General features: G+C 52.2%; 2 protein-coding genes across 5 annotated transcripts in view; one reads left to right on the forward strand and one right to left on the reverse strand.

Annotated features, from left to right (window-relative positions):
• The window catches only part of EPB41L5 (erythrocyte membrane protein band 4.1 like 5), a 167,045-nt gene extending 162,166 nt beyond the window's left edge, over nt 1-4,879 (forward strand). For all 4 annotated transcript variants that reach the window (XM_045575769.1, XM_036421288.2, XM_045575770.1 and 1 more), the window contains one exon: nt 460-4,879. In XM_045575769.1, coding sequence (XP_045431725.1) covers nt 460-526 — 67 coding nt within the window. In that variant the 3' untranslated portion in view covers nt 527-4,879. The remainder of the gene's footprint in view (nt 1-459) is intronic.
• Nucleotides 4,880-22,541: 17,662 nt separating this feature from the next.
• LOC118709758 (stAR-related lipid transfer protein 3-like) lies at nt 22,542-24,535 on the reverse strand. The gene is given in 2 exon segments (XM_036422015.2): nt 22,542-23,561; nt 23,564-24,535. Coding segments are annotated over 2 exon segments (1,290 nt in total). The 5' UTR covers nt 24,407-24,535; the 3' UTR covers nt 22,542-23,114.
• Nucleotides 24,536-26,601: the final 2,066 nt, after the last annotated feature.

A 26,601-nucleotide genomic window follows, 5' to 3' on the forward strand; every position in this document is an offset into this window, starting at 1 on the left:
ACTGTCCCCCCTGCTAGTCTGTTTGCCCCCAACTGCACCCCCTACTGGCCTGATCATCCCTAACTGCCTCTGCCTAGGCCCCACCACCTTGGCTTTGTGCGGAAGGATATCTGGAAGGTCTCCCGGTCTAATTAGCATATTACCCTTTTATTTGTATAGATGTTTTTATTGATTTTAGAGAGGAAAGGAGAGGGAGAGAGAGATAGAAATATCAATGATGAGAGACAATCATTGATCAGCTGCCTCCTGCACGCCCTATACTAGGGCATGTGCTCTGACCGGGAACCGAACTGTGAGCTCCTGGTTCATAGGTCGACATGGGTGGCTGTCCAAGTTCCTATACCACTGAGCCACACCGGTCATTTACTGTCAGCATGCTCCATGTGGCACTCGTGGAGAAATGGGTGTGTTTCTATCTCAAAGGGTTTCATGGAATAACCCATTCTGTCTTCCTTTCAGCTCTGCTCCAGTTGTGACCGAAGAACCCACCTTGAAGCAGAAGTGCTTACTGACAACTGAGCTCTAAGGGCCTGCCTCCTCCTCGCCTGGCCCCGGATGCCCAGCTCGCTCCCATAGTCCGCCTGGAATCATTACTGCTGGACGCGTTGGATGCAGGAGTTTGCCCTGTAGTTGTTGGTTAAAAAAAAAAATTGCCGGGATTTGACTTCAGTTCCACGAAAAACAACTAGTGCCTAGTCTGACTGGAAGAGTTTATACACTGCGTGTTTCCTCAGATGAGGATGCCTGGTCTTTTACTTTCTTTAGTTTTCAAAGTTTTAAATTCCTAAACCAAGAGTGATGGTCCCTATGGTTTGCTTCAAGCTCCTGGCCCCACCTAGTGGTGTAATTGTTCATAATGCTTTCGACGAGGCCGTCGGTGGTGTCACTGTCATTCCTCTCTCTAGTGTCAGGGTGAGTGTGCCTAACCTGCTAGAGAACTCGCACTTTCCCCTGCGTTACCTGGAGTCAGGGACTTAGGAACGTAATGAGGATCTTCTGCAGGTAGATGCAGTGCTAGCTTTCCTTCCCTTTTAAACAATTATTGCAATGCTGAAGAGCGGTTTGGAACACAGAGGGCTTTCAAATGTCACCCATAGTTTTGAGTGCTTACTGGACTGGCTGTGTTAGTATCCAAAGTTACAGCAGGTGAGACAAACCTCGAGAAGAACTGCAGAGAAATCAATGGCCTTCCCGTTGTTTTCAGCTCGGCCTTCCTGCAGGAAGCAGCCATGCACGCTGGTTTCCTGTAAGTGTTCAGCCGGGAAGGGTTAAGGTTACCCTGGGTGTGTTCCTCCGTCCTCACGCCTCTTCCTGGGCCCGGCCTGCAGCCCACAGACTGGGATGAAGGAGCACAGCACGCTCTGGGCTGGCACTGCTCCACGCTGGTACTTATTGGGACATGGCCTCCACGTCCTTTCAGTACAGCTGGATAAGCAAGAAAAGAAAACAAAAAATACCAGGACAGAAACAGAATCCGGGGGTGGGTGGGTGGGATTTTGTTTCTTGAACAAATCCCATGTCTGAAACTATACACAACATTCTGCAGGAACTCACAGCCCACATTACATTAGGAATTTTAAGTTTGTTTTAAAAAGTCCTCTAGAATTTCGTCATCACTTTTCTTCTGTACAAAAAGTAATTCTGAATGTTAAAGCAGTACATGCTCTTATAGAACATAGGAAAAAGTCTAAAAATAACCACCTGCCACCCAGCGCCCAGAAAAACCCGGCCTGGCTGACTCTTTAGGTGTGAGGGGAGCCCAGCTGCTGCTGGGAGTGAGGTGACGTGGAGCCGGTGCCGGTAAAGCCTTGGCCCTGCGTTGTGGAGGGCTGGCGTTAGACTGACCCTCCTGGGATCGGCTTTGGAGCTTCCTGCCCTGTGCTGTGTATGTGATTCAGTGCTCATTGGTGCTGCTCAGCATAAAGGAGCATCCAGCCTAGATGTTTAGACTCCTGTGTGGGCTGTCCCGAGCCATTCCTGTGCTCAGGGGAACATATCTGACCGGAAAGCTGGGGAATTCCGATGTGTGCTATTTCCAGCCGTAGAGGTTGGAAATCACTTTTGCACAAGACAGTTGTGCTGAAGGAAAGCAAGTTCCCCTTCCTGCTGCCGGCCTCCCCTGAGCCGCTGTGCTCAGCTTGTGCATCTCATTGTGGAGCGCTGGCCAGTTCTTAATGCAGAACAAGCTGAAGTGACACCTGGGGCAGGGCTTGCCCAGGACACATCGGCCTGGACATCGGAGCTTCAGGTCCCCACACCCGGCTGCGCTCAGAGGCGCGAGCGGCTCAGCAGAGCACAGCGAGGCACTGCAAGCTCGGAAGGCCTACGGCTCCCTCCAGTTTGTAAAGTAGCACTGTCCTCACTTTAGCTTTCTAATATTTGGGGACTAAGTTGTTGAAAACATTCTATAGCCTTTGTGTTGTTAGGCACCTGTATTCTTGCCAGTCTGAATAGTGATAGGGACTTTCTTAAAGTTCATGTGAATCTCAAACTAAAAGGATATTTTGTCTCATGTCCTGACATGAGGTGTTAACACGGAAATGAGTGCTTTTTTAAAATCCTCACTCGATATTCTTTTCCATTGATTTTTAGAGAGAGGGGAAGGAAGAGGAAGAGACAGTAACACCATGTGAGAGAGACACATTGATTGGTTGCCTTTGGCATGCCTTGAATTAGGGTCAGGACTTGAACCCGAAACCCTTCAGTCCACTGAACCAAACCAGCAAGGGCTGGAAATGAGTGCTTTAACGATGGGCTAGCCTGACCAGTGAGGCACCAGCCAGCTGCACCTCTCCTGTCCTGTCGGGTGCCTCCCAGAGCCCTTGCGACACTCACCGTGTTCTGCTCAGCTGAGGGTGGAGCGGGGCGGGGTGGGCAGGCTGCAGGCTCTGTGACGGAGGTCAGGCTGAGGAGAGAAGCCGTGTGAGTGAGTAGAGGGTGCTAGCAGAGAGGGCTGCGATGGCCCTGGGTGAGAAGACGCTGGTTCCTGACAGAACGGGCAGCTGTGGTGGCTCTACAGGCCGGTGACCTCCGGGGCACAGACCGCATTCCAAGATTAGAATCCACATCGAAGCCATCTGGTCCGACCCCCAGGTGAGGGGAAGTGGCCCTGCTCACTGTTGAGAATGACTGAGCCTGGCAGGAAGGCCTTCTGCATGGAGACGAGGCTCCCTGCTGGCTCGGTGCAGCTGAAAACAGGCATGAGCCCTCGGAGCAGTGAGCCCGAGCAGCGGAGAACCGGCTCACTGCACCCGGCTCAGAGCTGTCTGCTCCTCGGGTGCGGGTGGGCTTTCAGCCGAGATGTCAGACCCAGCGCAAAGAAGAGCAGGCTCGTTAGCCGCGGGCTCAGCTGCACTGTGGCCACTCTGTTCCCAGTGTCCAGGCCTGGCTGACGGCGGGCTCCCTGCGGACAGCATGACAACGTGGGACTGAGCGGGCTCAGGCGGGGTTAGAGTGGTGGCCCGGTTGTCCTCTCGCCATTGCCTCGGTCTGTGAGTGCTGCTGCCGCTGCTTTCTAACACTTTGTTGTGCGCACTGCTCTGGGGACACTTGTGCCCTGCAGTGGCCTCAGTGCTGCAGGGCGTGGGGTGCTGGAAGGGCAAGAGCCACAAATCAGGAATTCCCGCGCTGGTGGGAGGGAGAGGGCTGGAGGGTGCAGGTTTCGGCGTTCTGCCCCAGCCCCTGTGCGGAGCTTGGGGAAGGAAGGTCCTCTCTCCTGCTGGTCAGGAGCGCCGCTCGTGTCCAGGGGCGGCTGGTGGTTCTTTCATTCCTGGTCTTCTGGAGACACTGCTGAACAAAGGCCGGTCTCCTTTGATCCGGATAAATTTAGACCATCCTCAGCAGCTTTCCCAAGACTTTGTGTTGCTTTAAGAAAAATTATGTTTAGAAATACTTTTTGCAGTCTGCTGTCGGCCTTCTCTTGCACCATCACGATGCTCTGTGGCCAGTTCAGGACGACAGCTGGGTGGTTGCATCCTGGAGCTTGTTCCCCTCCGGTTCTGCCTGCACCATCCTCTGCCTCCTCGCCTAGCTGAGCCCTGTCTGAGCAGCGCTCCTGATGTGACGAGGGTCCGGGGAAGCCCGTAATTGCCTTCTTGCTCAAGAGAGGCATGGCCTCTAGAAAGCAGCAGTGGCTAGTTCTTTCCTGCTGAGGCCATGGAAAGTGCCCGGGCATGGCTGCATTCCGGGATATTACTTACAAGCACAGGTGCTGATCCCTGATCTCAAGCTTTGTGGTTGGTAGACTGGCTCCATGGGAGCCAGGCAGGTATGCACAAGCCTGCCTCGCCTGTCACCTGGGGCCACCTGGCATCCAGACGTGGGCGTCTTCACTCCCACCAGACAGGACGTACCCTGGGCCTCCGCTCTGGGAACCTTTGGAGCAGTCGCCAGTTCCCCTTAATCTTGCCCTCAGCCTTCTAGCTGCTCACAGAGCCAGAATCTCCTGTGGACTAAAGAATGTGCATTTCTCTTTTATTCGTTCTTTTCTCCTCTCAAAAAGGTAGACATGCTGATCAGAAGGAAGCTGGAAGCCTTCCCTCTCTGAGCCAGGAAATGTTAGGACTGGAAAGGCCGCCCTGCCCTGCGGTGCTGCGAGTGGGCGACGGTGGCTCTTCCCCAGGCTGAGGGGGCCTCCCTCCCAGGGCCTGCAGGGAGTGCCCCCTCCTCCCCCCTGTGTCTCCCTCTGTGGACAGGACTGTCAGGACCTCACTAACCACTGTGTTTACTCTCCACGTGGGAAGCTGTGCAGAGCTTTGCAAGTGGAATCTCTCCTATCGGGCGCACTATTCACACATTTGCGGTTTTGTATGTGAGAAGCACTGCACTGAACTCTGTATGCTGACGTGACAGCTCTAATGTGACCACAAATAAAGCTTTCACTTGTTTTATGAGCCACCTCTGTGCCCCAGGGGAACCTCCTCGCTGGGTGTTCTCTAACTTAAGCAAAATAACTCCCTGGGAAGATGCGGGGCACGCTGCACCAGCCGAAGGAAAGCGGAGGACGGCGGAGGTGAAGGGAGCCAGAGGACTCCATCTCCGCAGAGCAGCCTGGCCTCTGCCGCTGCCACACCCACCGGCGGGAGCTCCGACTGGCACCTTGACTTGTGTGCCCACACCGTGGCCTCAGGGTAGGGCACCCGACAAGGCCAAGGTTCCAAAGGGAAGGGAATGGGCTGCCAAACCACAGATGAACCCAGCCTGCTCCCCAGGGCGCATTGTGGTCAGACCAAGGAAAGGCAGGATGGGTGAGGCAGCGCCAGCTCCCGTGGGGGAGCCCCAGGAAAGGAAGGGAGGGAGTTAGTGGCACTGATCTGTGTTGGGGTGACCTGTCCCAGGAGACACCCAGCCCAGCTGTGCTTGGATTCTGACTGCACCGAGGCCTAGAGGGGCAGGGCCCGGTGTAGCTGCAGAATGTGCCCTGGGACACTCCCATGCCCTGTACTCCAGGGCCCGTCAGGGTAAGGCTGGCTGTGCTGGAGGCCGGGAACTGAGGCCATTGGGGCGGAAATAGATTTTCAAGAAGACCCGGTCCCAGCTCCTGCGTGTGGAGGTCAGGACGCCGGAGCAGCGAGGGAAAGGCCTGGCCCTGTCCTGGGCCGGGGCAGGCACTCAGGGCTCCCAGGACACCCGCACTCTGCCAGCTACTGGGGGCGGCTGCAGGCCTCGTCCCTGGCCGGGTCGCCAGGAGGGCACTCACGGGGCGGCTGCAGAGGCCTCGCCTCCCTGGTCCAGATCCCCCCGGAGCAGCTCATTCTTTCACAGCTCGGATCAGAGACCCACATGCTCTGCGTCTCCAGAGGTCCTGGGTCAACAGCCCCCTCCGCTCCCCTGGGCAGCACCAGCATTCCCCACCTCCCAGCCGTCTCTCCACACCCACCGAGGCCCTCCTTCCCATCCTACCCAGAGCCCCGAGGAGCCGCGAGCTGGCGAACAGCAGCCGGTGTCCGTGGACATCCCCGCGTGCCCCGGCGCTGGCTCCCAAGGTTCTTTTTATTTCTATACGTGTCTTTATTTTCACATTTAAAAGATTCGCGTTTACATTAGATCCTTAGACCCTACTCATCCGTTTCCTCAACCCCAACCCAGCATCCTCCATTCTGCTGTGTCTGAGTTCCGCTTTCTCAGGGTCCACACATGAGATCAGTCTTCTTTCCGTGCCTGACTTGGCTCACGTGACATGGTCCACTCATGTTGCCACCAATGGCAGGATTCCTTCTTGGGGCTGAGTAGCATTCCATTGCAACCTTCCACACTGTCTTTCTCCGCCCACTCACTGAGGGACAGGCTGCTTCCGTTTCCTGGCTGTTTTGTAATCAAGCTGTGCTGTTGAGGACTGCCACTGGTTCTTTTTTTTTTTTTTTTTAATATATTTTATTGGTTTTTACAGAGAGGAAGGGAGAGAGATAGAGAGCTAGAAACGTCGATGAGAGAGACACATCCACCAGCTGCCTCTTGCACACCCCTTACCGGGGATGTGCCCTCAACCAATGTACATGCCCTTGACCGGAATCGAACCCGGGACCTTTCAGTCCGCAGACCGACACTCTACCACTGAGCCAAACTGGTTTCGGCTGGCACTGGTTCTTAATCAGGTTTTAGCTCCCTGGCTCTTGCAAATCTGGGCACAGGGGCAGTTTTGCACACAATTCCAGGTGCTCGGAGCCCCTCGGAGTCCTCGGCTGAAGCCCCTGCCCTCGTGAATGATGGGAAGGCCAGGCCAGCAGAGGAGGTGCTGCCTCAGGGCTCCCGCGGGCTCCGTTGGCAGTGCCGCCAGCGGTAAAAGCTCAGCTAATCGTAAGGAAGGCCGGAAGGCACACAGCGTTCTTGCCTGGAGTATTGAAGAGCAAGCACTTTAAACCGACAGTTTTATATGTGTTCTTACTGAATTACAATACCCCACTGGAGCCCTGTCCATCAGCCCCTCTGCCTTGGCCTTGTAAATGGGGGTGAGGCTGAGCCTGCCTGCTGGTGTGGCGAAGGCTGAATGAGTTATCCCTGCAACCCCTGCCTCCACCCGGTCCCTGCCTGCACCCTCCTAGCACCACTGATATCACACAGGCACCTCAGCTCCACAGAACTTCGCGTCTGTCAAAGTCCCAGCCCCCCACCCTCCCAAACTGCTGCTGCTTGGCGGTCCTGGCCCTGACAGGCTGTCTGCTTCCTCTCGACCGTCTCCCCCGTGGCCACTCTGTCTTCGAGCCCCGCTCTGCCTCTGCGCCGCCTTCTCATTTCCGCAGCTACACGCCGGCATGTGGGCATGCGCCTGGGGCTCCTGCAGCTGCCTTCCTGGGGTGTCCCCACCTCGGCATGGCGCCATTTCCCCGTGGCCAGAGCAAGGTCACGCTCCTCTGCACTGAGGCTTCCCATGGCCCTGGGCACAGAGCCACATTCCTGCCGGCTCCGGGGCTGGCCCGGCCTGGCTCTCCTGAGGGGCCTTCCCTTGTGCTGCCCTCCACTTCCTCAGAGGTCCCGTGCGCACCGCTACCAGGCCATTGCCAGTCTCACCTCTGCGAGGGGCTTGGTCACTGTCTCCCGACCATAAAAGCTAGTCCTCACCACACCCGGGGCACCCAGCGCTCTGCCTGGCGGGGGGCGGGCGGTGGCGCTCAAATACTGGCCGAGAGAATTCTGAATTGGTTAGGCAGCCGCTCTGTCCCACGGGCCCGCCAGGTCTTTAATTTTGGTTTCCCGTCGCCCCTGCCCACACTGCAGCGGTCCGGCCGCCACGGGGTGAGTCTGACTCTGATGCCTGGATTCACACCCCAAACTCAGGCCTCACACAGCCAGCACGCGTCCTGGTTTCCCGGGACCGAGAGGGTTCCTGGAACCTGGGGCTTTCAGTGCTGAGACCAGGACGGTCCGGCACCCAGAGGCACTTTCTGTTCACAGACCACCATCACCCCTTTGCCCATCTCTGCGCTATGCTAGTGACTTCAATTTATCTTTACATTATCTTTCCTCCACGTGCTTTCACATGGCCTCATCCTAGAATGTAAATCGCAGCTGTGATGGACGGTTGTAGCTGTGCCATCGCGCAGTGGAATGAACACGGTTATTGAAAGGAAACGTGGCTTGTCCGTGTGTCACAGCTGTCCACAGCCCAGGTGCGCTCGCCCCTGTGGAAGCCTGTCCAGCCCTGGCTGCCCAGACCCTGCCTCCCCTGCCTCAACTCTCCAGGAAGCACTTCCGCCTCCTGCCACTGATTCTGGGAGTGTCACCAGGGAGCGTAGGTTATCTCCTGTTATCACTAAGACTAGAGGCCCAGTGCACAAAATCCATGCACGGGTAGGGTCGCTTGGCCTGGCCTGCGATCACGGCTGATTGGGACCTCCAGCTGCCAGCTGGGACCTTTCTTCCCCGGATTTTGGCTGCCAGCCAGGCTTTCCTCCATTCTGTGCTGCCCCTGGTGGTCAGTTCCCATCATAGCGAGCGATCAAAGTCCCGAGGGGACACTTTGCACTTTAGCCTTTTATATTAGTACTAGAGGCCCGGTGCATAAAATTAATGCATGAGGGAGGTGTTCCTCAGCCCATCTTGCACCCTCTCCAATCAGGGACCCATCCTGGTGGGATCGGGCTTAAACAGGCAGTCAGACATCCCTCTCACAATCCAGGACTGCTGGCTTCCAATTGCTCACCTGCCTGCCTGCCTGATTGCTCCTAACTGCTTCTGTCTGCCAGCCTGATCACCCCCAACCACTCCCTTGCTAGCCTGATTGACACATAACTGCTCCTCTGCTGGCCCAATTGCCCTTAACTGCCCTCCCCTGCCTGCCTGGTTGCTCCCAACTGCCCTCCCCTACAGGCCTGGTCCCCACAACTGCCCTCCCCTGCAGGCCTGATAACCCTCATCTGCCCTCCCTTGCATCTGCCCTCGCAATTGCCTCCCCTGTTGGGCTGATTGCCCACAACTGCCCTCCCCTGCTGGCCATCTTGTGGCGGCCATCTTGTATCCACAACCATCTTTGACCACATGGGGGCAGCCATCTTGTGAGTCGGAGTGATGGTCAATTTGCATATTACTCTCTTATTAGATAGGACAGTGGTCGGCAACGGAAACGTGGCTTGTGAACTACCACATGTAGTTCTTTGGCCCCTTGAGTGTGGCTCTTCTACAAAATATCATGGCCTAGGTGAATCTATTTTGAAGAAGTGGTGTTAGAAGAAGTTTAAGTTTAAAAAATTTGGCTCTCAAAAGAAATTTCAATTGTTGAGCTATTGATATTTGGCTCCGTTGACTAATGAGTTTGCCGGCCACTGAGATAGAATATATAGGCTAGAGGCCCGGTGCATGAGATTCATGCACTGGGTATGTGTGTGTGGGGTCCCTCAGCCCAGCTGTGCCCTCTCGTAGTCTGGGACCCCTCCAAGGATGTCCACTTGCTGGGGGTATCGGGCATAAGCCGGCAGTCAGACATCTCTCTCACAGTCCAGGGCTCTCACAATGTGGAACCCCTGGCTCCTTACCTCCTGCCACTGCTGTTGCGTTCACCAGCCATGAGCCTGGCTTCTGGCTGAGTGGTACTCCCCCTGTGGGAACACACGGACTAGTAGGGGCAGCTCCTGTGTTGAGTCTCTGCTCCCTGGTGATCAGTGCACATCATAGTGACCGGAAGTTCTGCCATTTGGTCAATTTACATCAGGCGTCCTCAAACTTTTTAAAGTGGGGGCCAGATCACGGTCCCTCAAAGAGCTGGAGGGCCGGACTACATGAACTACTAATTCCTACTGTAACACCTCGGCTGCGCTCACTGCCCAAAAAACCTGGCAGGCCGGATCAGACTCCTCTGCGGGCCACATGTGGCCCGCGGGCCGTAGTTTGAAGACGCCTGATTTACATATTAGCCTTTTATTATATAGAACTAGAGCCCTGGTGCATGAAATTCATGCACAGAGAGGGTCCCTCAGCCCAGGCAGCACTCTCTCACAAGCCAGGACCACTGGCTCCTAACAGCTTGCCTGACCGCCCCTAACCACTCTGCCTGCCTGCCTCATCACCTCTAACCCAGTCTGCCTGCCTGCATGATCATTCCTAACAACTCTGCCTGCCTGCCTCATTGCTCCTAACCACTCTGCCTGCCTGATCACCCCTAACTGCTAACCTACCTGCCCGATCACCCCTAACTGCTTGCCTGCTTGCCTGATTGCCCATAACCACTCGCTTGCCTAACTAATGGTCCCTAACTACTCTGCCTGCATGCCTGATCACCCCTAACCACCTCTGCCTTGGACCCTGCCACTGCAGCTTCATCCAGAATGACATCAGAAGGTCATTTGGCTGTCTGGTCTAATTAGCATATTATGCTTTTATTACGATAGATACCAGAGTAACCTAGTAACAAAGCCTGTGTGCTTGGAGGTGGGGGGTTGGTAAGCAGTGTTTCTGGACCCACAGCTGACACCTGTCTCAGGATATAAACCCAGGTCTGCCATGGCCTGTCCCAGGCAGAACCAGATAGGGCCCAGCTGCTGGGAAGGCCTGGCTCCTTGGCTAGGCTCAGAACTCTGCCAGCCTCTGTCTCATGCAGGAGTCCTCTGGCCTCTGCCTTAACAGTTCCCATCATCCAACAGCTGCCTGCAGCCTCACGGTCATCCTCTCAAGTTCCATTCCTGGGGAGAGTGCGGAAAGGCTGCCTCAGTGGAACCCACTCCAGGCTCCCCTCCTCCAGGGATCCACATGGCTTCTGTGTTCTCTGACTTCTTTCTGAGCAGGGCTGGGTTAGGGTGAGGTGGATGGGGCGCTAGAGCCCACCCTCACGTGCACAGCCTGGCAAGTGAGTGCCCCTCACGTGTTGCACGCTGTGCGCCTCCCTCACGCCGCCCTGCTCGTCCCTGCTCCCGAGGCTGGAGGTGTGCCAGGGCTGAGGAGGGGATGGATGATGACGGTCGGAGGCAGCCCAGCCTGCACTGTGGGGAACAACCCTGAGCCCGACTGGAGGGCCTGGAAGGGGGGGTGGCGGGGGACACCTGCACAGGCCCCTCCCCGGGCAGTCACAGCAGCTCCGCTGGGAGCAGAAGCCCAGCGATGCCTCTGCAGGACCCGCTGGCCTTGAAACCACCACCACCACCACCACCACCACCACCACCACCACCACCACCGCCGTGTCCTCAGCCACCACAGGGGGCGCTGCAGCGCGGACACCCGGCAGGTCCAGCGGGAAGGACAGTTCTCTGCTCCTGAGTCACTTCAGTTTGCAGGGGAGCAGCCCCGGGGGGCGGGGGGGGACCCTGGGAAAGTGAGAGACGGTATTATGGAACTGGGCACTGGCCCCAATGTGCTGGGCAGAGCTTACTCCCCTTTAGGGAGGGGTAAAGCCAGCCCTCCGGTCCCTGCTCACAGGAAGGAAAAGCTCCCCAGACGGTCGTGCCTGGTCCCAGAGGCCTTCACCGCCCCTTCCTCCCGCCGCGGGCGGCCGCGGGCACCAGCACTGCTCCGCGATTTCTGCAGCCTTCTCTCCGGCCGTGGCTTTCTAGCCTCTGTCTTCTCTCCGCACCTGGAGCCGGCTGGTGGCTCTGCTCTCCCTGAGCTCTCCCCGGGGCCCCTGCCCCACCTCCAGTCCTGGCTCTCCTGCTTTCCTTCCCAATCTCCCGAGGGGCTGCCCGGTTTGGGTTTAGATGGGGGGTCTGTGGGGCTTCAGACCTGTAAGCTTCCCTCCCCTGGGGACAGACACGGGGCCCTGCCCAGCACAGTGTCCAGCAGGTAACAGCCAGTCTGGTCACAGGCTGGTTTTTTAAAACAGAAAGGGGCTTTAAACACTTTGTTACAGAATGTATGATGCCCACCAAGATGTGCACGTGCAGAAGGGCACAGCCTGACGCCTTATTACCAAGCAAACGCTCCCATAACCACGTCACAGCTCAAGAACTAGAATGTCGGTGACGCCAGACCTTCCCCGGCCCCTACCAGACTCCAGCCTGCATGACCTCATCCTGTGCCGGGAGGGGGCCCAGCCCTGAGACAGGCTGTGAGGCAGCGCTGCAGAGCTGCTCTGAGGGCACCTTTCAGGAAAGCTGAGCCTGGCCCAGCCCGCGAGTCAGCTGTGTCCTCAGACAGGTCACCTGGAGGCCCGGCCGGGACCAGGTGTGGAGAGAAGCTGTGTGATCCCACCAGCCCCACCGCCTGCTGTGGGTGCCATGCTACCCCCAAGAGCGGGCTGCGGGTGTGGTTTGGACAAATTACTTTCCCAGTGAGGACTGGAGCATGCCCATGCACCTTCTCCAACCAGAGAGAGTTCCCCAGAGCCGAGCCGGGCGTGGCTGGCAGTGACAGGGGTGCAGGCCCTGGAGCTGGGAGAGCTGGCGGCATTGACTGGCGCTGACAAAACCACAGGAAACTCAAAGCTCGCGTCCAGTCAGTCCTCGGTGGCCACACCCCCGTTCGGAAGGGAAATGGGAATGTCTCCGCCCTCCGCTGCTCCCGAGGCTGCTCTGTTGTATCTGTTAGAAGTACTTTCCACGTGGGTAGAACATTGCAGAAATGCCTGTGTTATAACCAAACATGTAAGATGGGCCTACCTTGTAAAGACATTCTTTTGCCATGAAATGACATCATCGTAAAGGAAATTACCACAGCAAGTTAGACCCCAGCTTTCTGGAACCAAGAATCCTACCTTCACACCCGGGTCACTGGGCCCGATCCAGGGCCAGAGCCCGCGAGGCTGTGCCCTAATCACCCGAATGGTGGCTTCCTCCCAGGGCCTGGGCAGGTGACGGAGCCCCAGCTCTAGGGCTGTGGGAACTGAGGAGGACCGGGGAGAGACACATCCACGTTCTCTGGAGTGAGCAACAGGTAGACCTTGGAGCCAGTTCCAGAGGTGAGGAGACCTGTACCTTCAGGGCAGTCCCTCCACCACCCCTATTTTAGTTGTCGCCCGTGGGTATGCATTCTGGACACACTGCGGGAGGTGGGGGAGAAACCCACTGGTTAAAAACCAGGGTGACTAGACTCTAGTTTCTCTGAGAGAGAGGCCATTAGCCCTACCTCTGCCATCAGGCTGTGCTTCACCCAAGGACTGACGAAGTATTGTGTACTGTAGAGAGCCACCTGACAAGGCACATGGACATTATTTAATTCTTATCAGCTGAGCCAGAGGGCACTGGCAGAGTCCTGATATCAGCACTGATTTCTTATCTTTATCCACGTGCTTGGAATGAGGAACAAATAGAATCTTGACTTACCCAGATCTTGATATGCTAAATCTTGTACCAAAAACTGAGGAGCTTACCCAGATCTTGATGAATAGGATCTGGGCACGCGCGAAACTCCTTTTGACCTTAAACTCCCCTTTGGAAACCAATAAATGTACTGTGTTGTCTGTGGTGAGTGTGACTGCCTCTCCATCAGAGAGATGGCGCCCACCTAGCGCCCAGCTTTATGAATCTATTTCTGCCTCTTGTCTCTTTCTTTCTCTAATTTCTTCATCCCCAGCTCCTCCCCTCAGGAACCTGTCGCTTTCCGTGAGGGACGCGGAAAACAGAGAAAATGCCCACCGCAGTGTATGTCTATTCTAACCTGTCTGGGCAATGTAAGGTGCTCATTTCTATTTCACCTAACTCAGGACTTTGGATGCCATCAATAAAAATGCTGCAAGCCCAACTAACAAACCTCATGTGCCTGGGGCAGTGAACACCATAGCCTGCCCAGTCAGACTTTTCCTTGGGGAAGTTAGGACATCAAAAGCAGCTCTGTGTGCTGGTGAATTTACATCGCCACAGGCACACTTGCTCAGAAAAGACATAAGCTCTCACCTGGTTAGGAACGCCCCCCTCCCCCCCCTTTTTTTTTCAGTGTAAATGAGACCCTTAGCACAGAGCCACTCTGCAAAGACGGGGAAAAGTTTTATTTTTTTTCTGTATTTTTGTTTGTTTGTTTGCTTTTTGTTTGGTTTTGCTTTGGTGTATGGCATTCAAAAAAGGTTTGTCAAAAAACACTATCTGGCCAAAACTGGTTTGGCTCAATGGATAGAGCATCGGCCTGTGGACTGAAAGGTCCTGGGTTCAATTCCAGTCAAAGGCATGTGATTGCAGGCACATCCCCAGTAGGGGTGTGCAAGAGGCAGCTGATTGATGATTCTCTCTCATCGATGTTTCTAACTCTCTATCCCTCTCTTCATCTCTGTAAAAAAATCAATAAAATATATATATAAAAAGCACTATCTGAACACAAGTGACTATACCTAACAAGAAATACAGTCTTTATCATAATAGTTTGGAAAAGTTACTAAACAAATAGACAAGTATAGCCTTTGATAACTAAAAGTCCAGCATACCCTGCAGCAAACCCTAGGGAAAGGTAGAGAATTTGATTTCTGGAATTACCACATTATAATATCCATCTGTCTCGTCTCCAACAAAGAATCCCAAGGCATACAAGAATTAGGAAAGTATGGTCTATTCAAATAAACAAAATACATCAGCAGAAACCATCTCCAAGGAAGTCTGAGCATCAAAATAGTAGACAAAAATTTAAAACAATATGCTCAAAGAGCTCAAATAAAATATTAACAAAAATCTAAATGAAGTCAGGAAAATAATGTATGGACAAAGTAGAAATATAAATACAATGATGGAAATTACAAAAAGAAACTAAACAGAATATCTGGAGTTGAAAGTACAATAAATGAAATGAAAAATTCACTAGGCTGGTTCAACAAGCAGGTGGAAGAATCAGTGAACTTTAAGGTACAACAATTGATATTGAGCCGAAACCGGTTTGGTTCAGTGGATAGAGTGTTAGCCTGTGGACTGAAAGATCCCTGGTTCGATTCCGGACAAGGGCATGTACCTGGGTTGCGGGCACATCCCCAGTAGGAGGTGCACAAGAGGCAGCTGATTGATGATTCTCTCTCATCGATGTTTCTAACTCTCTATCCCTCTCTGTAAGAAATCAATAAAATATATTTTTTTAAAAATTGATATTGAGTTTGAGGAATAGAAAGAGAAAAGAATGAAGAAAATTGAACAAATTTTAAGAGAGTTGTGGTACACTATCAAGCAAACCAACATATGCATAAGAGTCTCATGAGAAAAAGAGAGAGAAAGGTTATTTGAAGAAATAATGGCTGAAAATGCCCCAACTTCAATGAAATCATAAATCTACAAATCTGAAAAGCTCAACAAGCTCCAAGTAGGATGAATTCAGAGACCAAAGCTAAGACACATTGCAATGAAATGGCTGAAAACCAAAGACAAAGAGAGAATGCTGAATGCAGCAATAGAGGCAAAAGGATCCTCAATAAGATTAACAGGCAATATTTTACAGAAGCCATAGAAGTTAGAAGATAATGAGATTACATATGTAATGTGTTGAAAGAAAAACTGTTAACTAAGAAGTCTATATATTGTAAAACTGCTCTTTGAAAATGAGGAAGAAATTAGCATATTCCCAGAAAAATGAAAGCTGAGGAAATAATTACCACTAGAGCTGTCCTACAATAAATGCCAAAGGAGGTCTTAAGGTTAAAATGAAAAGATGCTAGACTGTAGCCTAAAAGCATTTTAAGGAATAAAGGCCTCTGGTACAGATAAATTTATGGACAAATATAGAAGCAAGTATTATTATATTGATATTTTTGATTTGTAATTTGAATTTTTATTTCCTATAGGATTTAAAAGAAAAACATAAAAATAGTTATAAGTTAATGTTATTAGGCACCCATTGTATACTCATGTAACTATGGCAACAGCAACGTAAATGAGGGGTGGAATGAAGCTATGGAAGAGCAGAGGTTTTATATGCCATTGAAGTTAAGTTGGTTTCAATTGAAAATAGATTGTTGTAAATATAGGCTATTAAATGTTACTCAATGGTAACCACAAAGAAATCATCTAAAAAACATGCAAAAGCTGAAACGGTTTGGCTCAGTGGATAGAGCATCGGCCTGCGGACTGAAGGGTCCCGGGTTCGATTCCTGTCAAGGGCATGTACCTTGGTTGCGGGCACATCCCCAGCAGGGGGTGTGCAAGAGGCAGCTGATCGATGATTCTCTCTCATCGATATTTCTAACTCTCTATCCCTCTCCCTTCCTCTCTGTAAAAAATCAATAAAATATATATATTTAAAAATGGTTACAGTGGGAAAATGTATATTTATGATTTTTTTAAAATCTTTATTTTTAAAGTATTACCTATGCCCCTGTGTTTCCCCCTTTGACCCCTTACTGCCTTCACACCCTATTGCCTGTGTCAGTCTGAGCTGAGCACCCAGTGGTCAGGCAGCATCGACTGCGACCCTGTGAGTGAGCCATCTATAATGATAAAGTGTAATATGCTCATTAGACCGGACGTCCTTCCAGATGCCCTTCAGACTAGGCCGCTGTGGTGAGGGCCAGAGCAGAGGTGGCAGGGGGCCCCGCCAGGCGGCCGCAGGAGGCGGGACTGAGCTCCTTGCACAGATTTCGAGCCTCGGGCCTCTAGTCTTCAAATAACGAGAGTCCCAACCCACAGCTCCCGGTAGGTGCCTCTAATGAGAGCAACCCTGCTGAGACCACAAATCAGGCTCACACAATCGTTTTACACTCCCCTCCCAACCCCTCACCCCAAAAAAAGGAAGAAGGAAGAAGGAAGCAGAAAACGCTCTGCAGAAACCTGAAGTCCTCCCTGAACTCTGGAGAGAAAGAAGTGTGTTCATGCACAGCCCCTCCCCTCAGAGCAGCACCGCTGCCCAGAGCGATGGGGCGCCAGGCATTGTGGAGGCGATTATGGTAAATGTGGGAGTCTTTCCGGGAGTTGGAGGGAAGGGGAGAGGGAGGGGGGTCGTTGTAATACTTCGTCCCGCCTGGCACATGGCGGCTGTTACAGGATCGGGGCCCTGGCGGCGCTGGAGAGACTGCGGGCGGGCAACCTCCTTTCCGGCTGAGCCCCCTCCCGTCCCCCTGTCCCCCGGGAAGTGCTGCTGGGCAGCGTCCGCCCGGCCCGGCCTGCTTCCCGGCTGCAGGGGCTGGGCAGCCTGTGCCCGGGTGAACTTGCCCGTGGGATGGAGTCAGTCACAGGCGGAGCAGGAAAGAGCTCGCTGACCCCGAGGGACTTGTTTGCCAGGTCAGGTGTGGCCTCTGCTTCCCCTTCAAGGTCCCTCGGCCACCACGTTCCTGGGACCTAAGCCCGACCAGCACAGAAGCCTGTCCCTGAGCTTGGGGTGCGACAGGTCCCCTGAGAGGCACGTGGGGCGGCAGGGACTGCTGCCCCCGCCCCCCTGGCCCAGGCTGGACGAGGCAGCACCCTGCCGGTCCTGGCCTCTTGGAGCTGCTGGGATGAGAGCACCACCGAGAGGAGGGGAGGGAGGGGAGGGATGGAAGGGAAGGGAGGGAAGGGAAGGGAGAATAGACGAAGGGCAAGGAGATGGGCAGCCATGGGAAGAGTGGGCTGCCCCTTCTGGCGGCCCCACAGGGGTCAGAGGCCAGCCCAGGCCTCACCCAGAGTGGCCCCGTCTGGGGGGAGGGGTCTGTGCCGCCTGGCGGAGACCTTGGTGCGGGAGGGGGAAGGCCCAGGGCACCGGAGGGTGCGGGTTTTGTTCTGTGGCTGTGGCCTGGAGCCAAGCTCTCCGTGGCCTCTGGGGTGGAGGCAGCGAGCCCTGCTCTGGATCCATGCCCGCTGCAGCTCCTGCCGCCCTCCGACCAGGGTCACACTCCGGGGGCCTGCGGTGCCCGCACTGCGTAGGTGGCTCTGCTTGGCCTTGGCCCATCTGCTCCTGGGGCATCGGAAACTGTGCCCTCCCGGTGCCACCCCCCCGAGCTGCCCTGCCCTGGCAGGCATGCCCGACTCCTGCCCAGGGTGTCTGGGTGCTCTTCACACCCTCGCCGCCCGCCCTCCGGCCTCTGTGCCAGCTTCCCAGTGTCTTCCTGCCAGGGCCAGCCTGACGGTTGAACCAGGCTGAGGTAGGGAGGTGGGAATTGAGAAAAGAAAGACAGAAAATCGGGGTTTGGAGGACTACAGGTAGCCACTGACAGACTGTAGCAAGTTTATTAACTGCGCAATGCTTTTTATACACAAACACTGAATAGGAGTCTGTCAAGAGGAATGTACTCTTTGTTCCTCTTAATCTCTAGGGGAGAGACAGAGCAGAAGGACAAATTCTTGGTATAGCAAATCTCAGTAAATAGTTACAGACTTCTTGGCAAGCCATGCAAGGTTGCTCTCATTCTACTGATAGTAGCCATCCAAACAACTCAGGGAGAACTGTGTGGGGAGGGGGCCAGCCTGGCTAGCCCCCTCGAATGCAAGGACCTTGTCAGCTTACACCCTGTCTCCAACATCTTCCCCCGGGCAGGGAGGAGTGTCCGGGAGCCTCACACCTCCTGCTCCCCTGTCTCCCTTCAGGCCAGCCCCGGGGAGTCCCTGCCCTGGGAGGAGAAGATGCGGTTCTGCCACAATGCTAGAGACCCGGAAGCCAGGGACCTCACCCATTCTAGGCGGCAGGAGCAGCAAGGAAGGATTCCCGGAGGTGGTGCCCAGCTGACACTTCAGGAGGAGCCGGACCTACTGTCATCTGCAGATGTTGAGTGGACCCACAGAGAGGGTGCTGGGGTGGGCGCGCAGGTTCACCCTGGGCCTGGGGGCTCAGCCCAACTCTGCAGACTGCCTTCGCAGCGACAGGGTGAGGCTGATGATAACCTGGAGGCGGAGCTTCAGGCGGCTCCTCCCCCTGTCGCCTTGTCTCTGTCCCTCATCCCTTTGTTTTCCTTGCCCCGCTGATGTATCAGCAAAAATTCTGCTATATGAGATGGCTGAGATTTTACTGTCTATGGTTTCTTCTAAGATTTTTATGGTTTCATGTGTTGCCTTTAAGTCTTGTATCCATTTTGACTTTATTCTTGAGTATGGAGTATGTTGGTGGTCTGGTTTCATTTTTTTTACAGTGTCTGTACAGTTTTTCCAACACTATTTATTGAAAAGAATGTTTTGACTCTATTGTACGTTCTTCCCCCCTTTGTCAAATATTGACCATAATTGTGTGGTTCAATTTCTGGGGTCTTTGCTCTGTTCCATTGATCTATCTGCCTGTTCTTGTGCCAGTACCAGGCTGTTTTGGTGATAATGGCTTTGTGGTATAGTTTGGTGTTGTGACCCCTCCAACTTTGTTCTTCTTTCTCAAGATTGCTATAGCTATTCAGGGACTTCGATGTTTCCATATGCATTTTTCGAGTATTTGTTCTGGTTCTGTGAAATATGCCATTGGTATTTTAATAGGATTGCATTGAATCTACAGATAATTTTGGGTTGTATAGATATTTTAATGTGAATTTTTCCAATCCATGAAGATGGTATATATTTTTATTTGTGTGTATCTTCCTCTATTACTTTTTTCAATATCTCATAGTTTTCCAAGTACAGGTCTTTTACCTTGTTGGCCAAGTTTATTCCTAGGTATTTTGTTGTTGTTGTTGTTGTTGTTGCTATGGTGAATGGTATTTTTGTTTATTTGTTTCTATTTCTGGGAATTCATTAGTGGTATATAAAAATGCCATTGATTTCTGGATATTGATTTTGTATCCTGTGGGATCCCTTATCATGTCCCACGTGGTTCAGGATTCCTGTTCAGAGTCCGGTTTCTGGAAAGGCCACACACAAATGAAAAGAGACTGGAAAAGAGCTAATTTAGGGGAAAATGGGGGGCCAGGCAGGAGTCCACCTCTACGGGGAGGACTACCGCTAGGTTCTGGCCTTGCAATCCATTTTATTGAGACTGTGAGACACATCCATTTCCCTTAAGCAGTTTTGGGATACATTCATATCCCTTAGGCAGGTAATAAGCAGATTATCATATCAGTAAGGATTTACATGATTACAAGATGGAGAAGATGCCTCAGTTACCATTGTCTCAATTAGATAGGGAGTGGTTGGCTCTGACCTTTAGGGGTGTCGAACTCAATCAGAGAAGGGGCCAAAATCTAAAATCCAGCCTAAATCGCGGGCCGAATGGTTTACTGAACAGTCATAAACTGTCATTGTGATGGAAACGCAGCGGAGTGCAGTGATGACAGCGCGGTGCGGGCCACATTGCAAGGCCTGGCGGGACAGATTTGGCCCGCGGGCCTTGTGTTTGACACATGTGTTTTAGAGCTTCAAGGTTGACCAGCCTTTTATGTCTATTAGTGAGACAAAGATCGGTTTTCAGCAGTATCTGCTACCTTATTGAATTCATTTATTAAGTCTAGTAATTTTCTGATGGAGTCTTTAGGATTTTCTACATACAATATCATGTCATCTGTGAATAATGACAGTTTTATTTCTTCCTTTCCAATTTGGATGACATTTATCTCTTCTTGTCTGGTTGCTCTGGCTAAGATTCCAGGACTATCTACACTAATGAAAGGGCAATATGCTAATTAGACAATATCAAGTCCTTCTGGACAAAGCCATGGTGGTGGGGCTGAGGCAGAGGCAGTTAGGGGCAATCAGACAGGCAGGCAGGTGAGCGGTCAGAAGCCAGCAGTCCCAGATTGGAGAGGGTGCAGGTCTGGCTGAGGGGCACCCCCTCACCAGTGCACAAATTTCATGCACTGGGCCACTAGTGTTGAATAAGAGTGGTGAAAGCTGTCATCCTTGTCTTGTTCCTGTTCCTAAGGGAAGCAAACACTTTTAGTTTTTGCTCATTGAGTATTATGTTGGCTGTAGGTTTGTCATATATGGCCTTTATTATATTGAGGTATGATCCCTCTATTCCCACTTTACTGAGAGGTTTTATCAAAAAAGTGTGCTGGATTTTGTCAAATTCTTTTTCTGAATCTATTGATATGATCATGTAATTTTTATCTTTCAATTTGTTTATGTGATATACAGTGGTGCCTCGCATAAAGAACGCCTCGCACAGCGAACGCTGCACACAACGAACTTCCTTTCATGATTCATACAACGAACTTCGTTTCACACAATGAAGTCGCCCGAGCTTCCACGACTGCTTCACCCGAGCTTCCACGATCGCTGCCGATGTATTGCATCCTTCCGAGCAGGCACTGCAGGCAGTCGTTAGTCACTGCGCTTAACTTAAGCACATATCGCGGCAATCGTTCTTCATTATGAATTAAATCACGCACGTATCACGGCAGTCGTCCTTTTAAGTTAAACTCAATATTTTTTTTATATAATTTTTTTTTTAAAAAATTATGTTTTTAGATGTATCTAAATAAAAATAATAACAAAAAATTTATCTTTTTTTATGTCATCTTAGCATATTTTATGCTACAGAACGAATTATTTTTTTTAACATGTATTGTTATGGGAAAACGTGTTTCACATAACGAACTTTTCGCATAACAAACTTGCCCCTAGAACGAATTAAGTTCGTTGTGTGAGGCACCACTGTATACATTTATTGATTTATAAATATTGTACCAGCCTTGCATTCCCAGAATAAGTCCCACTTGATCATGGTGTATAATCTTTTTAATATATTGCTGGCTCTGATTTGCTAATATTTTGTTGATTTTAGCATCTCTGTCCATCAGGAATATTGGACTATAATTTTCTTTCTTTGTAGTGTCTATCTGGTTTTGGAATTAGGATAATGCCAGCTTTGTAAAAAGAGCTTGGAAGTGGTCCTTCCTCTTGAATGTTTTGGGACAGTTTAAGGAGACTAGGTGTTAGTTTTTGAATGTTCGGTAAAATTCACTGTAAATCCATCTGGTCCAGGACTTTTGTTTGTTGGAAGTTTTAAAATTATTGCTTCAATTTCATCAGTTGTTACTGGCCTACTCAGGTTTTCTGATTCTTCCTGATTGAGTTTTGGAAAATTGTATGTTTCTAGGAATTTGTCCATTTTTTCCCAGGTTGTCATTTGTTGGCATACAGCTGTTCATAGTATTTGCTTACCATCCTTTGTATTTCTGTGGTGTCCATTGTTATATTGCCTCTTTCGAATCTGATTTTACTTATTTGGGTCCTGAAATATGGTAGCAACCATACTTGGGTAAAAACTGCTATTTGAATTTTAATCCTGCTATTATAGGGTAGTTATCTCAGCTTGCAGGAGACCTGGAAGCTAAGGCAATTTTCCTGTGCCTGGGACCAAAAAAACAGGAGATTGACTCCCACTGACTCAGTAGCTTCAGGGGTAGAAACTGTAGATAACCTTTAGAGATTAACCGCTGAGCTCTGCTTCTGTATTATCGGCTATCACAAGATAGGGCCACATTCCAATGTTCCCAGCCTTTAGAATTTAGAACAAAGGAAAATTCCTGTGGTTTAGACCTTTAAAAGGACTGCCTACACCTGGAAAGGTGCAGTAGTGTGGACTCCACCTGTGTGTGGTGCTCTTGCAGCCGTCCTGGCCAGTTTTTCAATAAATCCTTGCCTGCTTTTTAAATTTATTTATTTATTTATTTATTTATTTATTTATTTATTTATTTTTTGTAAATATATATATTTTTATTCATTTCTGAGAGGAAGGGAGAAGGAGAGATTGAAACATCAATGATGAGAGGGAATCACTGATTGGATGCCTCAAGCACGCCCCACACTGGGGATCGAGCTCACAACCCGGGCCTGTGCCCTGACAGGAATCGAACCGTGACCTTCTGGTTCATAGGTTGACACTCAACCGGCCTGGTGAGTTCATATTTTTAATTGGCTCAAAATACAAAGGTCCCCAAGGAGGCCCTGGGCGGAGGGAGAGACCCTGGGAGAGGCAGGGGTTCACTGACAGCACCCACCATCCCAACCTGCCACCCGCTCCCCCACAAGTACATGTGGAAAAAGGTCCCAGACCCTTATTCCCAAAGCGTGTTGGGAGCAGGCAGGTGCAGGGGCTCCTGCACCTGAACCCGGTGACAAGGCTGCTCCGGCTCCATCCTGCCCAGGGCCCTGGCCCTCACCCACCAAGTCCGAGGCTCCCGCTCCAGACCCTGCCCCGGGCTGGGCAGGGCGCCATGTAAACATCAGCAGGACAGACTCCACCTGCCCCGTGGCAGAGCCGGGAGTCTGAATGCTGACCCCACAGCCTGTTCACGGCTGTGGCTCAGGCACGGTGAAGCGTGGCCGCTCGGGGTCAGGGGATGCCACGGGAGGGCTCCGCTTGGTCCTCCTGAGGCCAGGTCCTCTGTGGGCAGCCCCGTCGGCCCCCTTTGGCTCTGGAGGCTGTGGCGACCGAACCCTGGCCCGCAGGGTGGCAAGGGGGCACAGCTATGCCCGGGCCCCCAGCTCTCCGACGCGCTGCCGCAGGTGGAAGGCAAATTCAAACATGGTGGCTGCGAGGCTCTGGTGGATGAGGTACCGGGGCAGGCGGCCCTTAAGATCTGTGTTGAGGATCCAGATGAAGGTGCAGACGCGGGGGGTGCTAGCCGACTTGAGCACGATGAAGCCCACAGGACCATTCTCGCCCCTGACGTATTTGTGGGTGGGGGGCTTGGCGCAGTGGGTGGTGGCGATGCCGGAAGACAGGTGTCTGTCTCTGCGCCGGACATTCACAAAGTCCCGAGGGGAGACCACTCCGCCCGCGGCCCCCGCAGACACGTCGTAGGGAACGAGGGTGTTGTCTTCCACTCGATGCAGGATCTGGCAGGCGGTCACCGCCTTGTTCCAGAGCACCATCCGCTCGGGCTGCAGGATCACCCCCTGGTACATCAGCTTCCTGCCGGGCAGGGCAGGAAGGTCTTCAGGATGAACGTCTGGCCGTGAAAGGGAACCTCGATGGTGTACACGGTGTCCCCGTAATCATTATTCTTCTCGAACTTCCAGTTCTCCTCCTGGGCCAAGATCTGGTCCACCACGGCCAAGGCCTCCCGCCCCTGGTGGATGTACCCCCTCTCCTGGGCAGAGAAGCTCTTCTTCCCGGCAGCCTCCTCGTCTGATCCGCTGTCAGACCCTGCAAAGCATTCTGGGGGTGAATGGAACTGGCCCTCGGAAAGAGCTCCGGAGAAGAGTAGGGGTCCTCGGGCGACAGCGGCCTGGGCAGCCTCCTGGGGGAGGACCTTGAAGTCAAGGAACCAGGTCTCCAGCCAGGCGAGAACAAAGGACACGATGGGGAGCAGGTAGCCGAAGGCCCCTTTGCTGAGCAGCTCCGAGAGTATGACCTTGACAATGAGGAAGGCACTGGACACCAGCGTGGTGACCGCAATCACCCACCAGTGCCGGAGCCGCAGCACCGCGTAGCCCAGGAGCAGCCCGGAGAAGCGGAAGAAGGCCAGGACAAAGATGTCGAAGAAGGAGGCTTTGAATCTGTAGTGGATGATCTCCTGCTCCAGGTTCTTCCGGATCCCTGTGTTGGTGTTCAGCTCGATGATCCAGAGCAGGTCGGAGGTGACGAAGAGGCAGAAGGTGCGGCGCACGTCGGAGATGGCCTGGCGCTTCTCAGGCGGCGGCAGGAGGAAGTGCGAGGAGAGGCTCTGCTTGTGGGACAGGGAGGAGCTGAGGGAGGCCACGGCGGGCAGGCTGCGCTCCAGGTCGCAGGACGGATCCCTGGGCAGCTTGTTCATCCTGGTGGGCCCCGCCTCAAGGCGGGGAGGGTGGGCCTCAGCCGCACAGCTGCTGCATGTTAGCCACCAGCCCGGCTCTTCGGCCCCAGCCGAGTCAGCACCGCGGCCCCGGCGGCGCCTCAGAGCCCTTGCCTGCTTTTTAAAATCAATCATCAGCCTCCAGTGGTCTTATTTTGAACCCAGGGTTTGATCCCACAACAGGTCCTCTCTCTTTGTTTCTTTTTTTAAAATATATTTTATTGATTTTCCATAGAGAGGAAGGGAGAGGGACAGAGAGCTAGAAACGTCCATGAGGGAGAATCATCGATCAGCTGCCTCTTGCACATCCCCTACCAAGGATGTGCCCACAACCAATGTACATGCCCTTGACCGGAATCAAACCTGGGACCTTTCAGTCTGCAGACTGACACTCTATCTACTGAGCCAAACCAGTTTCGGCTCTCTTTGTTTCTTAATGAGTCTAGCTAGGGGTTCATCAATTTTGTTTATCTTTTCAAAAAGCCAGTTCTTGGATTCATTGAATTTTTTAACTAACTAACTAACTAACTATACATATAGTTAACTATATATATATATATATATATATATATATATATATATATATATATATATATATATATATGTGTGTGTGTGTGTGTGTGTGTGTGTGTGTGTGTGTGTATTTAATTGATTTCAGAGAGGAAGGGAGAGAAAGATAGAAACACCAAAAATGAAAGAGAATCCTTGATTGGCTGCTTCCTGCATGCTACTTACTGAGGATTAAGTCTGCAACCTGGGCATGTGTCCTTGACCAGAACCTGGACCATCAGTCCTTAGGTCAATGCTCTACCCATTGAGCCAAAGTGGCTATGGCTTATTGATCTTTTGTTCTGTGTTTTTTAGTCTCTATGTCATTTATTTCCACTCTGATCTTTATTATTTCCTTCCTTCTACTTCCTCTGGGCTTTTCTTGTTCTTTTTCTAATTCATTTAGTTAGAAATGAATTAGTCCTTTTTCTTGTTTCTTGAGGTAGGCCTGTAGTGCTATGAACTTCCCTCTCAGGATTGCTTTTGCTGTGTCCCATAGGTTTTTGGTGATTGTTCATTTTCATTTTTTTCCAGGAAGTTTTTAATTTCTTGTTTCGTCACATTGGTAATCCATTCATCCTATATAATAAAGAGCTAATATACAAATGGTCATTACACCCTTGTGCCCTCATGCCAGGGCCCTGAAGCTGGGCTGGGGGACCTGAGTCCACACCCCCATGTCCCAGGGCTGGGGGACCTGAGGCCGTGTCCCTCACCCTGGTGCTGAGACCAGGGGACCTGTGACCGATGCAGGGGGCCTGAGGCCTGAGGCCACGCCCCCCCTCACCCTGGCACCACGCTGGGGGACTTGAGGCTGTGCTGTGGGACCTGAGGCTATGCCCTCCACTCGGCACTGTGCTGGGGAACCTAAGGCTGTGCCCCCTGTCCAGGAGGGCTTGACAGGGGACCTGAGGCTGTGCCCCCACCCTGTGGGGCTTGAGAGGGGTGGGGCCCACTGGGTCTGGGTCTCATGTGATTTTGAGGGGTGAACAGGTGAGAGGAGATTTGACTCTGGATCCTGCACCATGCCCCAGACTCTGATAGGAGGGAGATTTTCATATACATTTTACTAATTTTTTTCATCTCTGACATTTCTATTATAGAGATAGGGCAAATATTGATATTAAAATATTTCCTCTAATTAATTAACTTTTAATTTGCAAGGATTTCATGTACCAGGCCACTAGACCTATCTAATAAGAGAATAATATGCAAATAAACCATCACCCTGTCACACCCACAAGCCACCACTAGCCAATCAGGAATGGGTATGCAAATTAACCCCAGCCAAGATGTCTGCGGCCACTGAGTGAGCAGAAGGGTTGGGTTTCCCTGGCAATGGAGGAAGCCAAGCTTTCTGCACACCCTGGCTAACCCAGGCCTCCACTCAAGACTACAAAGTTTCAATTATAGAAGATAAATAAATCCCAGATACCAGGGCCTCCGCTTGGGTTGCCGAAGGATGTGGCCAGCCTGCAAACTTCCACAGGCCCCTTGCCCAGGCCACCCCACCCACCATGGGAACCCTCAGCCTGATCTGGGACACCCTTCAGGGCAAACCAGCTGGCCCCCACCTGTGCACCAGGCTTCTATCCTATGCAATAAATAAATAATATGCAAATTGGCTG

Source organism: Pipistrellus kuhlii, unplaced genomic scaffold (assembly GCF_014108245.1).
Source record: "Pipistrellus kuhlii isolate mPipKuh1 unplaced genomic scaffold, mPipKuh1.p scaffold_m20_p_7, whole genome shotgun sequence".
NCBI classification, from domain to species: domain Eukaryota; kingdom Metazoa; phylum Chordata; class Mammalia; order Chiroptera; family Vespertilionidae; genus Pipistrellus; species Pipistrellus kuhlii.